The sequence below is a fragment of the Dermacentor albipictus genome, chromosome 2 (genome assembly GCF_038994185.2).
Source record: "Dermacentor albipictus isolate Rhodes 1998 colony chromosome 2, USDA_Dalb.pri_finalv2, whole genome shotgun sequence".
Classification (NCBI taxonomy): Eukaryota; Metazoa; Arthropoda; class Arachnida; order Ixodida; family Ixodidae; genus Dermacentor; species Dermacentor albipictus.
The window spans coordinates 85,639,864-85,657,819 of NC_091822.1; the positions used below are offsets into that span (position 1 = coordinate 85,639,864).

At 44.1% G+C, this 17,956-nt stretch overlaps 1 protein-coding gene across 13 annotated transcripts in view; it reads left to right on the top strand.

Moving 5' to 3' along the window:
• Positions 1-17,956, top strand: part of LOC135900933 (uncharacterized oxidoreductase TM_0325-like) — an 85,185-nt gene that overhangs the window by 44,299 nt on the left and 22,930 nt on the right. For 6 of the 13 annotated variants that reach the window (XR_010563983.2, XR_010563982.1, XM_065430532.1 and 3 more), the window contains exons 4-6: positions 506-644; positions 1,012-1,052; positions 4,347-4,416. Coding sequence is in view for 10 of the 13 variants with exons in the window: in XM_065430532.1 (XP_065286604.1) it covers positions 506-644; positions 1,012-1,052; positions 4,347-4,416 (250 nt within the window). In the remaining 3 variants the exon portion in view is untranslated. Of the gene's footprint in view, positions 1-505; positions 645-1,011; positions 1,053-4,346; positions 4,417-4,533; positions 4,587-17,956 lie in introns of those variants that run through there. The other 7 variants (XR_010563984.1, XM_065430537.2, XM_065430536.1 and 4 more) reach the window with 3 other exon arrangements.

The window sequence follows — 17,956 nt, forward strand, 5'->3', positions numbered from 1 at the left end:
CTTCTATTTGTGGCCTGGAGGATACTGTTACGAACCGACCAACATGTGAATCGTACTATCACGTTTGGTTTAAATTTATTTTTGGCTGGCAATCTATGCACAACATCAACCGCGGGATCACCCAATTGAACACCAAGTCTCGTTTCTAGCGTTTACACTGTTTTGTCAAAGTTTCATTTGCTACGAATGTCAGTCCTTTCATTTGAATGTTGTTTTGTCAGCTTTATTGTTTCACTTCGATTAAATCAGCCTTAATAGGCGTAAGTTCCATCCCTAACTGCTCATTTTCTTCTTTTAGTTTGTCATAGTCCGTCGCAGCTTTCGCATGTTTGCAACCCTCTCGAACCCCATCAAAGCTGTTGCCAACAAATTTCACTGATTCTTTCACTTCTTTAACATGAATTGAGATTGAAGATTACACCTCTCACTGATGTAATCTTCAAGGAAAGAGTGCAGTGACCTTACAGTATAATGTTGCCGCTTTACTGCGTTCTTTACATTTCAGGTGAACAATGCTGGTATTCCCATGCCAGGGTCCGTTCAAAGTACCTCAAAGGAAGAGTTTAATAGAGCGTGGCGGACGAACCTCTTCGGTCCGCTCTGCATGATCAAAAACGCTGTGCCCTACTTGCGTCAAACTAAAGGTGCAATTTTAATTGTATTCAACCACGCGCTACCACTTTGCCACACTTCGTTAGATCGCTATGTAAAAGGCCACATTTTGGAGGCGGGATTTTGCATTATGCTCTTAGCTGTTTACTTTTGCAACCTATTATAAATCCTCCCAATTGTGAATACCGTAATATTGCTTTTGATGACTGTAATTACAGCGTTTTCATGCGCGCCAGCAAAGCTATGTGCGGAGCTGTCGTCTATCATTTGGCCGCAGTATTGCTCCTGGTTGGGGGTGGACCATGACGAATACTAGAAGCAATGATGTACGGCGTCCAACACTAGCATTGTCCTTTAAGCCGTCGATGACCTACCTTATTCTATTTTTTTCTATTCCAGGTAGCATCGTGAATATTTCTAGTGTCATAGGGTTGACTGCGGTGAGTAAAATATCCAGGAATAACACAGCTCTATGATTGTATAAGGGTTTTGTAGATCCATAGGGGCCGTGTACTGATCGCTATTGCCACCCGTGGCGGACACTTAGTCGATGACTTTTGAGTCAAACAAGAATCTACAGAGCCAATGCGGGTTCTTCGGAGAGATTAGCATGTTTCATCTAGTTGTAAAACTTTACGAATCCTCAAACGACTATTTTAAAGTTCAATTATTTATAGGGCTACCACCCGCAAACGTCACTGTGCATTGAAGCAAATAAGGAGTTTAAATTCAGCGTTAGTGGTGCATTCAGAGCAGAAATGTTTGAGAGTTTCTTATGTAAGGTATTTTCGAGCTCCTAGTGAATTTAACACAAACGAGGGGCGTTTCAGGTAGTGTCAATACCAAGGTATATGCCCGATGTCATCACGCGTACAATGATGAGTAGCCAGGTGTCGCTCCCCTGTGCAAACAATCAATTCATCACTGTATCGAGAAGCACACATAAGATATACAAAAAATTATTATTGGGCCAATAGCCTAGTTTGGCTGGTTGCCGATGCAATGGGATATACCTAGGGATACGCTGTATAGTTGGGAAAACGAAAGTAAATATTCGCAAAGTAGGACAAATTGAAATCGCGTATCCAAGATGCATTATCTATCGATCCGTATATATATATATATATATATATATATATATATATATATATATAACAGTATATCTTAAGGAACGGTGGTCAGAGCCCCTAAATCACGGGCGCAACTGACCTCTGCCGCCTTCTTGACCTAGCTATTTAAGGTCTTTTGTGCTGCCATTATAAGTTCAGAGGTCTTGGATGGGCAGTAAGAATGACTGGAATGGTAGTCCGCAATTAGGTGCAGTTTTCTTTCAAGGTGTATATCAAATTTTAGCTCCAATAAATCCTCATATTCTATCGTCATAATGACTACGACATTTCGGCAAGGTCCCCTTCGCATTCGTGGCATATCGCTTACAATGTATAAGAAAAAAGCCCGCCTAAGAAGAAGTCTACAGTTTTTATTATTAGTGCTACTGATTGAAACAACAATCTTTTAGTTGCGTATTATCGGAACCAAAACAATATACGCGTTAGGATTGAATAATGTGAACGTCAGACCGATAGTGGCCTATAACGCCCAATCTTGGCTTTGGCATCTTTCTAGAGGCGTTGGACCCCTAGGGTACATAAACCCTGGTGAATACAGGGCCCAGCTCACGAAGCAGTGACTTCATGGGAAGTATACTGAACGAAGTATAGCATGCCGTAAATATTGAGTGAATACCATAGCACCCACAGCCGACCTTCGCATTTACACTGTGTACTTGCACACGCAAGCGTCAACTGTATTAAAAAGCACCCCTCTATATTTAAAAGGTGCAATTGTTGAATACAAATATTCCGTTTAGAGATACCTTAAGAACACTACCATCAACATGATATTGCGAGAGTTGAAAGGGATGCATTTCGTTTTTCAAAAGTTTGTAGTCAACTAACTTTTGGCAAACCCTGCCGAAAAGCAGGTCAAACCAGCCATCATATCACTTCGGAGAGCCTAAAGAAGTGTCCTGTAAAAAGTACAGCATCATCTTCCGCGCGCAGCAGTACTCTCGAGCCTGGTGGGGCTTCTCAGAAATTGCAGAATATACAGCGACAAGAACAAAGGACATAAAACTGAGCCTTTCAGCCGATCAAGCCGACAACTATTGGTTAAATTAGTGCGACCGATGATTACCCTTTCTTGAAGGGGCTTTACGGTTACCTGGAAAAGAAATCATGCTTGGTGCCCGCATTACCATTTTTCCAGTAGAACCCAATGAGCAACATCATATGCTTGCGCTATATGTGAAATTAATAATATTAATATGTTGCTTTCAGTAAAAAGTGTATAAATTCGTGGTTGGCCATCTCGATGATATTTGTCTCTCTCATGCAGCCTCTTGGCTCTGGCCTATCACCTCATAGCGACTTCTAAAATTCCAGTCAGTTCAGGCTAAGCCTTGATCTCGTATATACCACCCGTTGCGTCTCCTTGGTCTCATGCCGACAGTGCCTCAAGCCTCCAGTGCCCGCGCCTTGATATCTGTGGTCGCTGTGGATACCGTCAGCCACCCAGTCCGTGTGCTCAAGCGTAATACCCGGCACTCCGATGTATGTCCTACCTCGAATGGCGCATTATTTCCGCCACGTGGTCACGAGGCACCGGCCCTTCCCACAATCCAACGCCTGCATCATTACGATGCGCTGCACTTGGATGCACGTGCTGCAGCGGTTGGGACGTTTCATCGTTTGCGCAATCACCCGCTCGGGCACGCGCTTTTCCCACTCTCGCCACAGCCAGCAAACTGCAAACCAGCACGGAGGTACACTGCCCGCTAGGAGGTGCACAAACCTGCTCCTAAAAGGCTTTACTCCACAAAGCCGCTTGACACGGACCGGAGATGTCCAGCGTCTGCGCAATGGATGCGCACGAGACGCAGGCAAGATCAAGGAACAGATGCGAAGGCAGTCCTTCGCCTCTCGTCACTTCTGAAAATGTGCCTTGCACTTCTGTGCAGAAGGATTCGCCTCGTCACTGCTATGTCCATATGCACAGCAACCATGATTGCCATAGCGCACACAACTATGGGATTGCACCGCGCTTTGCCGTCACTTTCTAATAGGGCCCTTCCGACATTTCGGAGAATAGCTATTCGCAAGTTGCTTGCATACTAGGGGTGTAATAACATAAATTTGAAGCTTTCAAGTGATGAATAAATAATTGAGACCCCTTGAGGATACTACACTGAAACACAAAGCTTTCTTTCATATATTACCCGCAGCAATTTCTTCAGGTGAGCTTTAAAAGGATGCCATGAGCGTTAATTATATTAGAGAACAATTGCACGTGCTTGAAGAAACATTAAGCCAACGTTTTCTATCCTCTAGTTTTCCCAGCGCCCACTCAATGAAAGCTAATGCACATCATATGGTTTTCTACCTGCTATACTGCTCATTGCGAATCTCCGCCGACAGATGTTGCGGGGCACTCGATAGCTGCTACTTTCAACTCATCACTTTTAATGCGCTTGTAGCTTATGTGTACCGTGAAATGCTGTTAGTGAAACAGCTACAACTTTATTATGTGCATCTGTGCTACATCCTAATAATAAGTTTCACCGCAGCCACTACTATTATCACAGCCAAAACTATTTTACAATTCATTGGACTACAGCTCATAAACACCACAACGCTTTGAGTAAGCGATATTATTTCAACCATCTCTCCAAACAGGTTATGCATGGCGTGGCGTACGCTGTCTCTAAAGCAGCATTGGACCAGCTGACTCGATGTGCTGCGCTCGGTGAGTGCGCTGTAGGTGCTGGTGAGGACGACACGTAGTGAGTGACAGGCCAAAGCATGAGAGCCTGCCGTAAACACGCTCAGTGTCCTTGAAAGCATATTACTATATCCTTCATAGAATGTACTGGCAACCAGATGCACCAGATGCACCACTAGACCACAATCGCACGTATGCTTCTACCCCCGACTATTACCAACGGCCAACTGCCAACTACCTCTTTGAGATGATCGCCGGGTGAGTCACACTGCGTAGCACTAATCGGCGAAAGTACATACGAGGGCGCCAGCTTTCATTACGCCCCAAACGCAGAAAATAAATGGGCACCAAAAAAGGATTTCATTCACCGCTTGCCGAAAGCTTCGCTTAACATAGATTTCAATATGTGGGCTCGATTTGAATAATTCTTTTAGTTTTATTGTATTGTAGAACGTTGTGTTTGCAAGACTTGCAAACGTATCTGATACTTTTAATGTCGAAGTAATTTTTTAGCATATGAAAATATTTGATGCCGACACTATTGGTTAACCACGTTTACTTTCGGTTCCTTTATGTATCATCGCGGTGAGATCACATTCTGGTTAGTGTAGTAACGAACTCGCACAAAGATGAGAGCTTTGTTTTGCAATCACGAGATCTAGGTTTCCGGCAGCCATGGCGAGTGGTAGACACAGATAGGCTCTTGCAGCATGTCACCTGAGCAACTGCGTGTTTGTAGATTTCGTACTGTTTCTCCAGCATTCATTCTCTTATAATTTATGTGCTGTGGGCCATAATGCAACGGATTTGCCTGAGTGGAGCGTTCTGGCAGTAATGCATGATAAGACTGCACCACTCATTGGGGTGTTCAATTCACCGAAATATTTAAATTCAGCCGCGGCGTGACTTTGCCTGCCGATCGCCAGTGTCACACACCTGTTGCAACAGTTAGCTGCAATAGCTTCGATTCGCAACTCACTATAGCTTTAGGAATGTGTAGATATCGCTGCGAGGCTAGTTATTCGTGATGTTTCTGTAATCATAACCATCAGCACTCATTAGAGCAGCGCCGCTGGCTTATAGCTGTGTAGATAGATAAAATGAGTCATATTTATGCAGTGAATAGTGACTTGCCGAGCAACAATAAGTTGACCCGATCATATGACCGAATACTTTTGTGCTTGCAAATACACACTTCTGCTATGCTAGATGAAAACGCGGGGTCACTACACCGGTATACTATACCCCGGCACACTGGGTTATTATTTTGTACCCCATTTATTCGGCTAGTTTGCTCTGCTGGAATCCTCAGTGACCTAGCTACTGCTGTCAAGGCCTCTCACCGTCATTGCTTTTGCATTGTAGTAACTAACAATCCGGGAGTTTGTACTTCAGGTGCAGGTGCACGCCAGCGCATTCAACTGAGCGCGTTCAAGGTAACCAATCATGCGTTTGCAGAGATATATTCTGCAGTGACACCTTACGTGTATGTCAGAAGAACACAGCAGACTTGATGAGACATCTGGCATAGTCAAGGCGGCCCACGAAGTGTTGCTAATTGCAGCCTACTACCGGAATCACGCCCGTCCTTCACGATGTGGGCGCGAACTCGTTGTTGCGGTATGTGCACAAAGAGCTGTGAGCGCTATATTCATTTAATAACGCCAATATCTTTCCAGGAGCATTCCTCCATCTGTTGCTTGGGCAATCATTGGCGATGGTGTTTGGTCAATCTTTTTCTTGTAAATTCGCTGCGCTGATCTATAGGGAACATTGTGCTGCGAATACTCTAACCTAGTTTCTAAACAAATTACATGGCGTTCTCTTAGCTGCACTGCTGCTGACAATAACGCCGTCAGTACTTTCATCATCGCTTCCTACGAACAACCTTCCTTTTGGCGCAGGCGCCATTCTAGGCATATGCCTTGTTCATCGCTCGTCATCACGATTGTAACGCGTGCCACGGTTTTGCCGTTGACAGTATTTTCACGAGCATAATCACGAACAGTCATATGCTAACATGCCACCATCTGGAGAACAACAACGATGACACATTGCACACTAAAAAAATTAATAAATGGGGTTTTACGTGCCAAAACCACTTTCTGATTTTGAGGCACGCCGTAGTGGAGGACTTCGGTAAGTTTGACCAGCTGGGGTTCTTTGACGTGCACCTAAATCTAAGTGCACGGGTGTTTTCGCAATTTCGCCCCCATCGAATTGCGGCCGCCGCGGCCGGGATTCAATCCCGTGACGCCGTGCTCAGCAGCCCAACACCATAGCCACTGAGCAACCATGGCGGGTCACACATTGCACACAAATTTCTTCCGGTCCGCTAAAGTTACAAGAATTTTTTGTCTGCCGAAATGCATACACAGACGCCGCGGTTTCCAGAGCCTGTGTGGAGCGCGAAATCCAGCACTAAATGCGAAGAGCTGTTGTTGCGCAATAGCACCGGGGTCAGAGTGCACCGTGGCACCGTGGTCAGTGAAATAACATCAATAACAACAATGATCGTCGTCATGCAGCGTAATGTAATGTACAGATAGTCAGATGGCCAGAGAAGTAAAATTGAGTTTGGAGGATTCAACAACTGTCGCAGCAAAATGATTTTCTTTTCTCTAGGGGAGCAACTGGGGTTTATTTCTCATGGGCGGAATAAGACCTGTACGAAGAGCAGTTTATCGAAGCAAGTCTCGCCAGCTCACCTACTTAAAACATTCCACATGCCAGTGAGCTCTTGTAGACAACAAGCATGGCATATTGGACGAATTTTGTCCCTCGTACCATGTTCGCGCACGCCGGCGTATGTCACGTACATCCGTTGAATGCTGTACACGTGCTGCATCAAAGATTGCGCTGACTGTTGAATGCTTCGTGTAGCTTAGATAAGAGTGTAATAAAGGTCAAATGCAACTATATTTTGGATTACATAAATAAGTCGAGTTAGACCTAGTGCGAATACAAAGCAGACGGCAGGCGATATTGTAGGTTTGAAGTACAGGTGGATACATCCCCAAAAACTTCGAGATGTAGGCGTTTTTCATAACGAAATTAAGCGCCGCCATTACCGCTCGCCGGAAGTGACGCATGACCCAGAAATACCAACTGCTCAGGGAGACCTTCGAAATTGGTACCGCCCATGGCTGGCGTCGGCGGGCTTTATAATGTGTCGAAGGTGAAGTGGTGGGATGCACTTCAGATACGATAACCAGGTGCACGCGTCGATGCATAGGTGCAATTTAGGTGCCACTAGTAAGAAAATTAAACAGTTACCAGCCCTGGATCTTCGAGAAGATTCCTTGAACGATGTTTGCTGCCTATTGATAACCAACTAGCCGAAGTTAAATTTAGTCACTGTTGGTCTTTAACACCAGAATGTGCGAATAACGCGACTAGATCCAGAGGGGCATAGGGGCAAGTTGCCGCTTAATTGAAAAGACTTCGGTTAGCTCCCTTTTAAGTGATGCTCCTTTCTGTACAAAGAAAAATGCAGAACGAGCTTGAAATCACAGACGCGTATAACCTAAATATGTGCTCGACAAAAGCTGTGTGAGCGCGACATCATTATTTTTAAAACTTAACCAGTGGTTTCATACTACAGTGTTAAAGGAGCTATGCTTTCATGAGTCGTAATATGTATTGGATGTCGTGACGGTGGACAATCGGTGCGCCCAGATGCTGTCCTGGTTCAGTTACCGTTAGAGATACGAGAGATACGAGACTTGGAATTGAATTTACCCTGCTAGTTGGGATCCTTCAGGACTGTTTGACGAACAATTTGTGTCAGGCCACCGAAGCCACGGCGAAAATCTGCACGTTTCACACGCGCTGAAACGCCCGCAACCGTTGAAAAAGGCCTAGTAGGCTGCAACGGCGACGTCAGCGCTTGCTTGCGCATTCTCGCCTCCTCACCCACGATGCACACGAAGCACTGATGCCTGCGTGGACTCGCCATTTCTGTCTCCCTTGAGCAAACGAGAAGTTTAAGCTTCGTGTATTGCATTCGCTGCGTCCCCTCTTACTGGTCGAGGGAAACAGCGCTGGATAAGGGGGGGGGGGGGGGGGGCAAATGGGGCTTCAGCCCAGGGCCTCACTTCGGACATTAGGAGAAGGGGGCCTGTTTATTTTAACCTGCTTTGTATATGGAACCATGGGCAACGGAACTTGGAGCGACATGTATGAAGCGAGAAAACCAGAACGAGCAGCGGGGCCCCCGCCTAATGTAACAGCATGCGTTTACCGTGATCATTTGGGGAGAGCTTGTCGAGCTGTAAAAACAGGAATCTCCCGCCACCCCGGCGGGGCCCTCTTTCTTACGAAGCGAGGTGCATTTGCTTGGAAGAGTTTTCGTGGTTTCCTGTCAGTCCATGTGTCCAGTGCTGTGTGCAGAGGAGAGGCAAAGGCGAAACACCTTAAAACATGTAATGTGGGATGAGGACCTAAATCTCGCTTGCCCCTCGTTCCCACCACGTCACCCTCCACCTCTCAAATAGTTCCGCCGCTGTCCTTCTCATAGAAAGGATGTGCTGCAGCACCCAACAGTGCCTCCCATTCGACTTTTCTTTACCGTGATGGCGATATGAGCGGGGGAGGATGAGTCCGATAGCACATGATGATGAGTGTGATGGCAGAGTCTAGGCAGGAGAGGAAAGAAGACATCACATGTGCTTTTGTCCGCGTGCCGTAGGGCATGGAATGTTCACTGTTTGGGCTAGGGTTGTGGAAGGGTGAAGGGGGAAGTTGGAGAGCTTGACACAAAGGCTTATCACCAGGGCCCATTCCTGACTAGTGGCTGCGCACACTCGCACGCGCTCGACGGAAAAATTAGGTCAGACTGGCCGCCGAACTTTCCAGAAAGAAGTAGAAAAAGATGACTCAGAAGCCTGTTTCACATGATGCGACTGCAACGACGAAAATCGGTGCTGTCGCACGCGTCGCAATGCGATTTTTTGAGGGCTCATTTCACATGATTGCGATTTCAACAATGCGACTGGTGCGACGCCCAGGGTTGCTTAGTGCCAGGTATCGTGGCACACGCTGCATAATTCTTTTATTGTAGTGAATAAAATGTTTACATTATAATATTATTGACTTCTCTTGATTAAAAGCAAATAATATGTACGTTTACTAATTTAAAAACGTTAGTTAAGATTTGTTTTGGAGTGCGCGACGGCGGTTTCTGTAGTTCAGTGCGGCATCCCGCCCGTAAACAGCTGTTCGCAGGTGGTTCAGCGATTCTTTATTCTATGGTTCAGCGCTGTGTGTTGTCTTATCTACCTTCTATGACCGTTTCGTTCTGCCTGCGCTACAACAATCTACAAGGTGACCTATCGACAAGTTTATATAGCTACCCTCACCGTATATGCAGTATTCGAAATTCGGCTGCCACGAAGTTGTCGTGTCAGCCCAACAAGGTCCTCGCGCTACCCGTGCTCGGCGTCAGCTTCTGAAGAAGTGATGCGTGTATATTGCCTGTCATTGCGCATATGTGGTGCTCCTAGCCATATTCTTACGCCAAACGCAACAAGAAGCACCAACCCGAACGCCCGTGTGTGCCACTGAACGAAGCCTCAAATGATCTGTGTGATTACGACGTGGAATGAAAATTGTGTTGTGAAATTCAACCTTAGCGCTAGCCTGGTTCGTCCATCGCCGTGCTTGCGCTGCGAATATATATATGGGAGCCCTCTCTAAATATTTCTAAAGGAAATAAATATTATTATTATATTATTAATGTTATTAGATATCGTAGTTTCTTCACTGCAATTTATAGCAATCATCCAGATTTCTTAAGCTAGTCATGCATTTAACCTGTATTAGATCAACATTGTTACAACATGCTTATGGGAGTCATTTCAAACTAGATTGCTCAGCCAGAGAAAGTACAAATGCAAGCCTCAATGTTTATTCCAATTTGGTTTTCCTAAACAGATTATATTCGCAGAATTTTATGCCTGCTTGCATTTCCTGCAATTCAATGTTCAGATAGTCGATAGCAAGCTGTAATTATTCATTTCGAAAGTGTTAAGCAATGACTATATGTTGAAGCTTATCAATGCGTTTTAGTTCCACGAACACAATTAAGTTTTCTCTCTCCCTCTCATTGACAGCCATGGAATGAAACCGTTCACTTTCATAAGTATCCGGATGCAAACATTCTGGAGTTTGTCCTGAGCATTTGTCTGCATCCTATAGTGTGCATGTTTGTATCAAGTTCTCGTGTTACAATCGCAGTGATCTACACATATTGTTATATTGGAACAAACAAATTTACTTCACTTCGTTTTCAAATCTGCAATGTGGCCATGCAGTAACGACTGCATTAATAAGCAAAAAAGAAAACTGCAGATTCAGTGTACGTGTTGGAATCTATGCGAGGTGAAGTTTTTGTCAAGTGGTCAGTTAAATGCTGTTAAAGTAACTGCGATATATACACTTTGTCTTATTTTCAACAATCCAACATGTCATCTTTTGCAAGGTTTGCTTATGCACCGCATAGGTCACAACCTTAATGTCATGTAATCTTTATGCATTACACTGTTCACAAACCATACCGAAATGCAAACGGCAGTCAATGTAGATGCATGCTGCGAGACATCAACGCAGTGACGTTTGTTGAGCAAGGAATGGTGCGAGGTGTATGCTGATGAATGAATGACGTGCTTATGTACTTATTTATTTATATACCTCGCAGGCTGCAAGGTTGGAGTATTATGCAAGGGGAAATAAAAAAGTTGTTACAAAAGGAAGAAGGGCACAGCATTAAGAAAAAAACAGCAAAAAAAGCAGTACCAATACATTGCACCAACTAGCCCAACGTGTTTTACTGGCACAACATTATACAATACTTAACAAACAATAACAGAAAAAGTTACTGCCCATGCACCCTGTACAGACGGTAAACCAGCGAAGCTGAAATGTGCAGCCCCGGTGTTTATCACTGGGTTAATTGCAATGGTTTATTCAAGTCTTTCTATATTATTGGTTATCTCTGTGTTTCTTAATGAGGTTATGCACATGTTTGGCTTGAGTTTATCACATTGTTTATTTGGAATGCCACACATTGCACTTCGCAAGATCACCATCATGGAAAGTGCAATGAGTAGTTCATTCTGTTAATCCAGCGGGTCCATCAAAGTCTTTCTGAATTATCTTACGCACTTGTGTTTTGCAATGTGTTAATCATAATGTCTATGACTCAGTTATGCACTGTAGTTACGAAGTGACACACCGGGGCTGCACATTTCATTTAATTAAATACAGGGACACATTTTCGAACCTATTGGGAAGTCGGAGAGAGATTGCTGCACGCGCGCTCTGCTGCTAGAGAGAAACGACGTCACTATCGGTCTAGCCAATGGCCCACCACACCTTTGCTGTGAGATAATAATGACATCATGATCTTGTCTTAACCAAGACGAATGCAATGGCTCACACCCCCTTAAACAATGGCTCATACCACTACACTTGGGTTTTTGGGATCGGATTATGAGTGTTTCGCCTAGGCATACACAGCTTCACTGTAAAAAGAATGAACACCTTTCTGCTAGAGACCAAGGCAATCATGAGGTGTATTAACAAATGATAGTTTATTGAACATGCCGAGTAAATGCTGTTCGACAAGCAATAAATCGAATTTACACAAAAAGCAGAAGCAAGATCTGATGTGTGTCCATACAGATCCCAACAGGAAATGCATCGATCTCTGAAAGTGTAACAGCGGCCATGCTGACACCAGATTCTCCCAGTGTATTTGCATCTACAGCATCCATAATTTCTCTAGGCAGCCGATCTCCACAGAATGCTAGCTTCTTCCTCTACAATGCACTCTCCACATTTGAGCGTGCATTGTAGAGGAAGAAGCTAGCATTCTGTGCAGATCGGCTGCCTAGAGAAATTACGGAAGCTGTAGATCTAAAAATGCTGGGTTAATCTTGCCATCACGGCCTCCGTTAGAAATGGATGCATTTCCTGTCAGGAAACGCACATGAATTTTTGCTTCTCCTTTTTGTGTATGTTCAGTCTATTGCTTGTCAGCGAGCATTTACTCGGTGTGTACATTAAACTTTTGATTGTTAGATCATCTCGGTTTTCTTGTTTGTCATATGTGTTCTCTGGTGCCATTTGCAGCCAGGCTATTCGTTTCTTTTTTTTTCGTTAGACTGCAACAAGTCACTTTAATGGCCCTCATGATACCTTATAAAATCTTTTATTTGGCCAATGTAGCAAGAATGTACAGTGTGAAGCAGTAAGAACACGGTACGCTAATTTCTAATTAAAAGGTTTATTGTGAAAATGCAGTGATCTATAAAGGTTACCACAAAGTAGTACAGCAATAAAACCTGATAAAGACTTGTCAGCACGGCCTCCGTTAGAAATGAATGCATTTCCTGTCAGAAAACACATTAATTTTTGCTTCTTCTTTTTTTGTATGTTCGGCCTATTGCTTGTCAGCGAGCATTTACTCGGTGTGTACATTAAACTTTTGGTTGTTAGATCATCTCGGTTTTCTTGTTCATCCTATGTGTTCTCTGGTGCCATTCGCAGCCAGGCAATTCATTATTTTTTTTAGACTGCAACAAGACACTTTAATGGCCCTTATGACGTTTCTGTGTACCTTATAAAATCTTTTATTTGGCCAATGTAGCAAGACTGTATAGTGTGAAGCAGTAAGAACAGGGTACGCTAACTTCTAATTAAAAGATTTATTGTGAAAATGCAGTGATCTATAATGGTTACCAGAAAGTAGTACAGAAATAAAACCTGATAAAGACTAGTGCTTGATGAAACCAAACATAAAAGTGGGAAAGGAAGAACATACATATAGATTACAAGTGCAGCGAAAAAAAAAAACATTGTAATCACCAAGTGTGCATGTGGCTACCTTCCAGGAAATTCATTTTGTTCCCAATGGCATGGAACTGGAAGAATGTGCTTGCATAAGCAAGCTGTCAGTCTGTCTATTGGAATAACAACAGTGTTTCTTGAAAGGTGCTGGCATGCAGGATTGGCAATTGTAATGATTTTTTCCTGCACTTGGAATTTTTCTCTATTTTCTTTCTGTAGCATTTTTATTTATGTTTGGCTGCATCAAGCACCAATTTTTATCTATCCTTCAAAGATGTCTTTCTTTTTCTGGGGAAAACTCGGGGAAGGCAGGAGATGGAAATTCAAGACGATGAGCAACATGAGAACAAGGTGAAAGTAGGAGCCAACGTTTCCACACGTGGACCTTGAAGAAGACAAGTCCATTTGTCGAAACGTTGGCTCCTGCTTTCACCTTGTTCTTGTTTTCACATCGTCCTTTTTTTTTCTGGTAATTTATATAATTCACCACATTTTTGCAAATGAACCTCATTTGAAAGTTAGTCCTCATCCATATCTAGTGACAACCTGTTGATACTGCTTCATGTTATGCACTCTTGCAACATTTGTGTGTGTGTGTGTGTGTGTGTGTGTGTGTGTGTGTGTGTGTGTGTGTGTGTGTGTGTGCGTGTGCACGCATGGATTTGGATGTGAGATCGGGCCCTCGGGCAGAGGTATCATTCTTCTCCTGTGCAGCCTTATGAATTCATTAACTATAGTGCAACAGAAATGCGATGGACAGGAACGAAGTGAACACACAGAGCGCTTTGTTCTTGTCTGTTGTCTATCTGTTGCACTTTAGTTAATAATGAATACACACAAACTCATCTAGTTTTCAGTTATTATGTCAGGCTTATAAGCCCGGTTGTGTCCTGGAATATCTGCATGGCTATGTACCCTGTAATTTAATTTCTGGCCATGTCCTGACATGGCCAGAAATTAATCTCCTGATTTTCCTGACAATCTTGTGTGATGTGCAGGCCCAGACAGTTTCTGGTGAATCCATGCAGGGTGTTGTGCAGGGTGTAATCTGCACTACAAGTGCTGCTTTGATTGCTTTCAGTTCAGCTTTTATAGGTGTAGGATGACCAGGAATGGTACTCACTTATATGGGGTTTAGTTTTATGTAGTGTCATACTGCTGTTACACTGCTATTGCCAGATCAGTGTACTATATGTGCCTTATGTTTGCTTGCATCTTCATGATTAGCAACATCCTCTATGTGTTTGGCAGTTGCATATAGTCTCCTGGCCTAATTGTTTGCCCCCGTATTCCACAGTATGGGCCTGTTGTGTTTCTGAAGGGAGGGGTAGTCGTCTTTGCATCTCATATGCTAGCTGGCATAGTATCTTGGGACGAGGTTCTGAGCTCTTGAGACAAAGAATTTGTGCTGCAGGCTGCAACTCTACTCTGTCTAGGTGCTTTCTCATAGAGGTCTTCAAGCATGGTACAGTTGGAAAGACCTGTTATTACTGCCCGATGCCTGTATTCGATGAGTTGTCTTTTTTGTGTGCTGCTGGTAATTCATACCGTACCATACCTTAGACACAAGCACAGCATCTGTGATTTTCTATAGTATCCACTCGTCCACCCCCATTATTTCGAGATTATTCTTTTCACCAGGTATGGAAGTTGCGTCCAAGCATTGTATAATTGTTTCACCCATTTGCTGGCTCTGCTGTCATGGGCTTACACTAGCTGAGGATTTGTGGATGTTGACTTGCGGGCATATTTGTCCAGCTATGTGGATCACGATGTGCAATCTGGGGTAGTTCTTGATTCTAGTCTTTCTTTTTTTCCGACGTCGATATGAGCTGACTTATCAGAAACGAGAGACCAGAGTGGCCAAGAAAGTCTGCAGTCTTGTCGAGGGCTTGTTGCATCATTCTTGATTTCTGTATAAGATAGCTTTCCCATAGACTGTAATACACCATAGGCTGTAGTGTTTCTTGTAGTATGCCCGTGTTGTTGGTGTGTGTGGGCCAAATGTACCTCCAACTCTCACCTGGAATTTTCTGTCTTTCAGAAAGTTACTGTTTAAGTGCTCTACCAGAAATGTTTTTGCTCATCGTTCCTCTTATTAGAGCAGCATGAGGTACTGCTGTTAAAAGCCTCTTCACTCTCGTCATTCTTTCATAAGCGGTATTACACAAAGTCCTGCAGTGAAGTTTCTGCTGCTTATGGCGCACTCATATCTGCCAGAAGGGACAACTCTTGAAAAAGGTTTTCTTTGTGCTATGTGTGCGACGTAGTATGAGCATTCATACCTTGACATTTATAGATCTGTAGAACCAGCTTCCTGACAGAGTACTTGCTATACCTGATCATGCTTGTTGGTGCAATGCTGTTGAACAATACATATTGATGCAGTGAATATTTACACACTCGAATTATCACGAAAGATGGTTGTTTTACAATTCTGCCCTTTGCTTTCTTTTGGTGTTAGATTTTGCATAAGCATGCCCCCCCCCCCCTATGCAATAGTATATTGAAGTGTGAGGGTTGAATAAAAGGTTATGAACTAAATCTAAGTGCAAGAGCTTTCTTTCTCACCTATGACTCCCATCGAAATGCGACTTCCATGGCTGGCAAATCAATCCCTCGCCTTGTGTTAGCAGCAGAATGCTATAGCCACAGTGGGGCAGGTGAACAAATTGAAGAACAATATTTCTGTCTATAATATTTTTTCTTGCCTGTATGCAAGTAAAGTTTGGAATAAGTTTATCATTGCAAGAAAGACCAGTCTGTGGTCTTTTATTGAATAAACCACATATTGTGTATAGTTGAAATGCAGAAATTCGTTCTAAAATCCTCAGGTGATATATGTTCTTGCAAGTAGCATGGTATTTCATTACTTATAAAGATAGTAATCGCAGCGGATATCGTTATATGGGTTTACACACTAATATATGTGATCACAAACTTATTAGAAACTTACTAGAAACATATAAGGCATAAATTTTCTGCACACTTGATCAGCTGTGAACGTGCAAGAACTGCTTGTACTGGCTGACTTCACTGCACAGTTTTGATTTACTTTTCTTCAGCGTGTCGTTTTATACTGTTTTCTCCCCGCAAGAACAGGCCGTTTGCCTGCTTTTCGCATTGTTGCACGAGTTCTACATAATTGTGCTGGAGGGTATGTTGTCACTGTGCCACTATAGCAAGCAATTTACTTAATCTACTAGCTGTACAGTTAATTACCTTGCAGAGCAAGTGTTCATACAGATGCATTAAGGATACAAAGTCCGCAACGTAGTCAATGTTTATTGGTTTCTGTGCAAGAAAAAAAAATTTCTCCAGAGAAGAGGTGCAACTTAACGTGCATGTAATATTTTATTCAAGCCACGGATTCAATGCTATCATAGCAAATTCATTACGATAGCCTACGCTTTTGCTCTGTCAAATTTAATAAGAGGCAAGATAAGCTTTCAAGATGCATCGGGAAATTCGTGCTTGAAAACCGACAAGAAAATGCGACTGAACGGTACCGCGTTCAGCGCAACGTTGAAACTTCGGGTACTTTGCTGTATTGTCATTTGCCCTTGCCGAGGTTGAAATAATTCAAGCTGTTCCGTAAGCGCGATTTTTGCATGCTACTCAACAAAACATTGTAGCGACCTCGTCGTCTGCTGGGGATCGAACACCTCCTAGCACTGACAAGTCGCAAAGGCGTACGAAGCAAACGTGAAAATGCACTTCATTTGCTGTGCAGAGTGTCAACAAACGCATAGAAATCGGAGAATGCAATCTGCGGTACAAGTTCTTTATTGTCCCTTCGCGTACGTACCGAATTCGACGATCCACGTCTCCGCGCATGTCGATCGAGACGCCATTTTCCAAAACAAACCAGCGAAATAGCTCCTTTTGCAGCTCTCCGCGCAATTTCGACGGAAAATCGCAGCGATCGGTGCGACGGTGCGACTGTGGGACCAACCGGTTGGTCGCAGCCGAAAATCGGGGGGTCGGCACTGCGACTGCGATTTTCATCGCAAACGACGGAAATCGCACTTCCGGTGCGACGAAAATCGCATCATGTGAAACAGGCTAGAGGCGACGGAGGGCGCGTAAGTTCGCCCACGCTAGGAGTCTCCCTCTCCCCTTGTTCTTGCGCTCGGCGTCCACGGGACCAAAAAAAAAAATCGAGAACTTCCCAGAACAGACTATTGCTCCTAGCCAATAAGATGGTGAGACGGGAACGGGAGAAGGAGTGAGTTTGTACGGAGAAGGAGGGAATTGGTACAATGAACTCTATGCGTAGGTGAACGCCTGCTTTGGCGCTAGTAACAGACAGACGCGGCGCACGTCTATAAAAGGAAGTTGGTCGCGGGCTGCGATTCAGCCCCGAGCCGCCAGTTAAGCTTGCATAAGCCCTCCCGCTGAGGAGCCCCCGGGGGACGTTCCACTTTCGGCCAGCCACTGACCATCCAGGCAGCGTGCGCCAGTCATCGGGACGGCCACCGTTGGACACCTGCGGTCGCGTCGGACTGAAGAAGTGCTCGGTCAACAATTACCATCCATTCATGCAAAAATGCTCGGTCGGAAGCATCAAAGTCGTGCCTTTTAACGGTAGGCGAAGTTAGAAAGAGGAGAGCGTGAAAAGCAGCTACCAAAGATGACAAAGTACCTACTGAATGCAGCTTCCGCGGAGCAGTATGATCGCTCTGCCCAGGGACTCCCAATAGTACCGACTGTG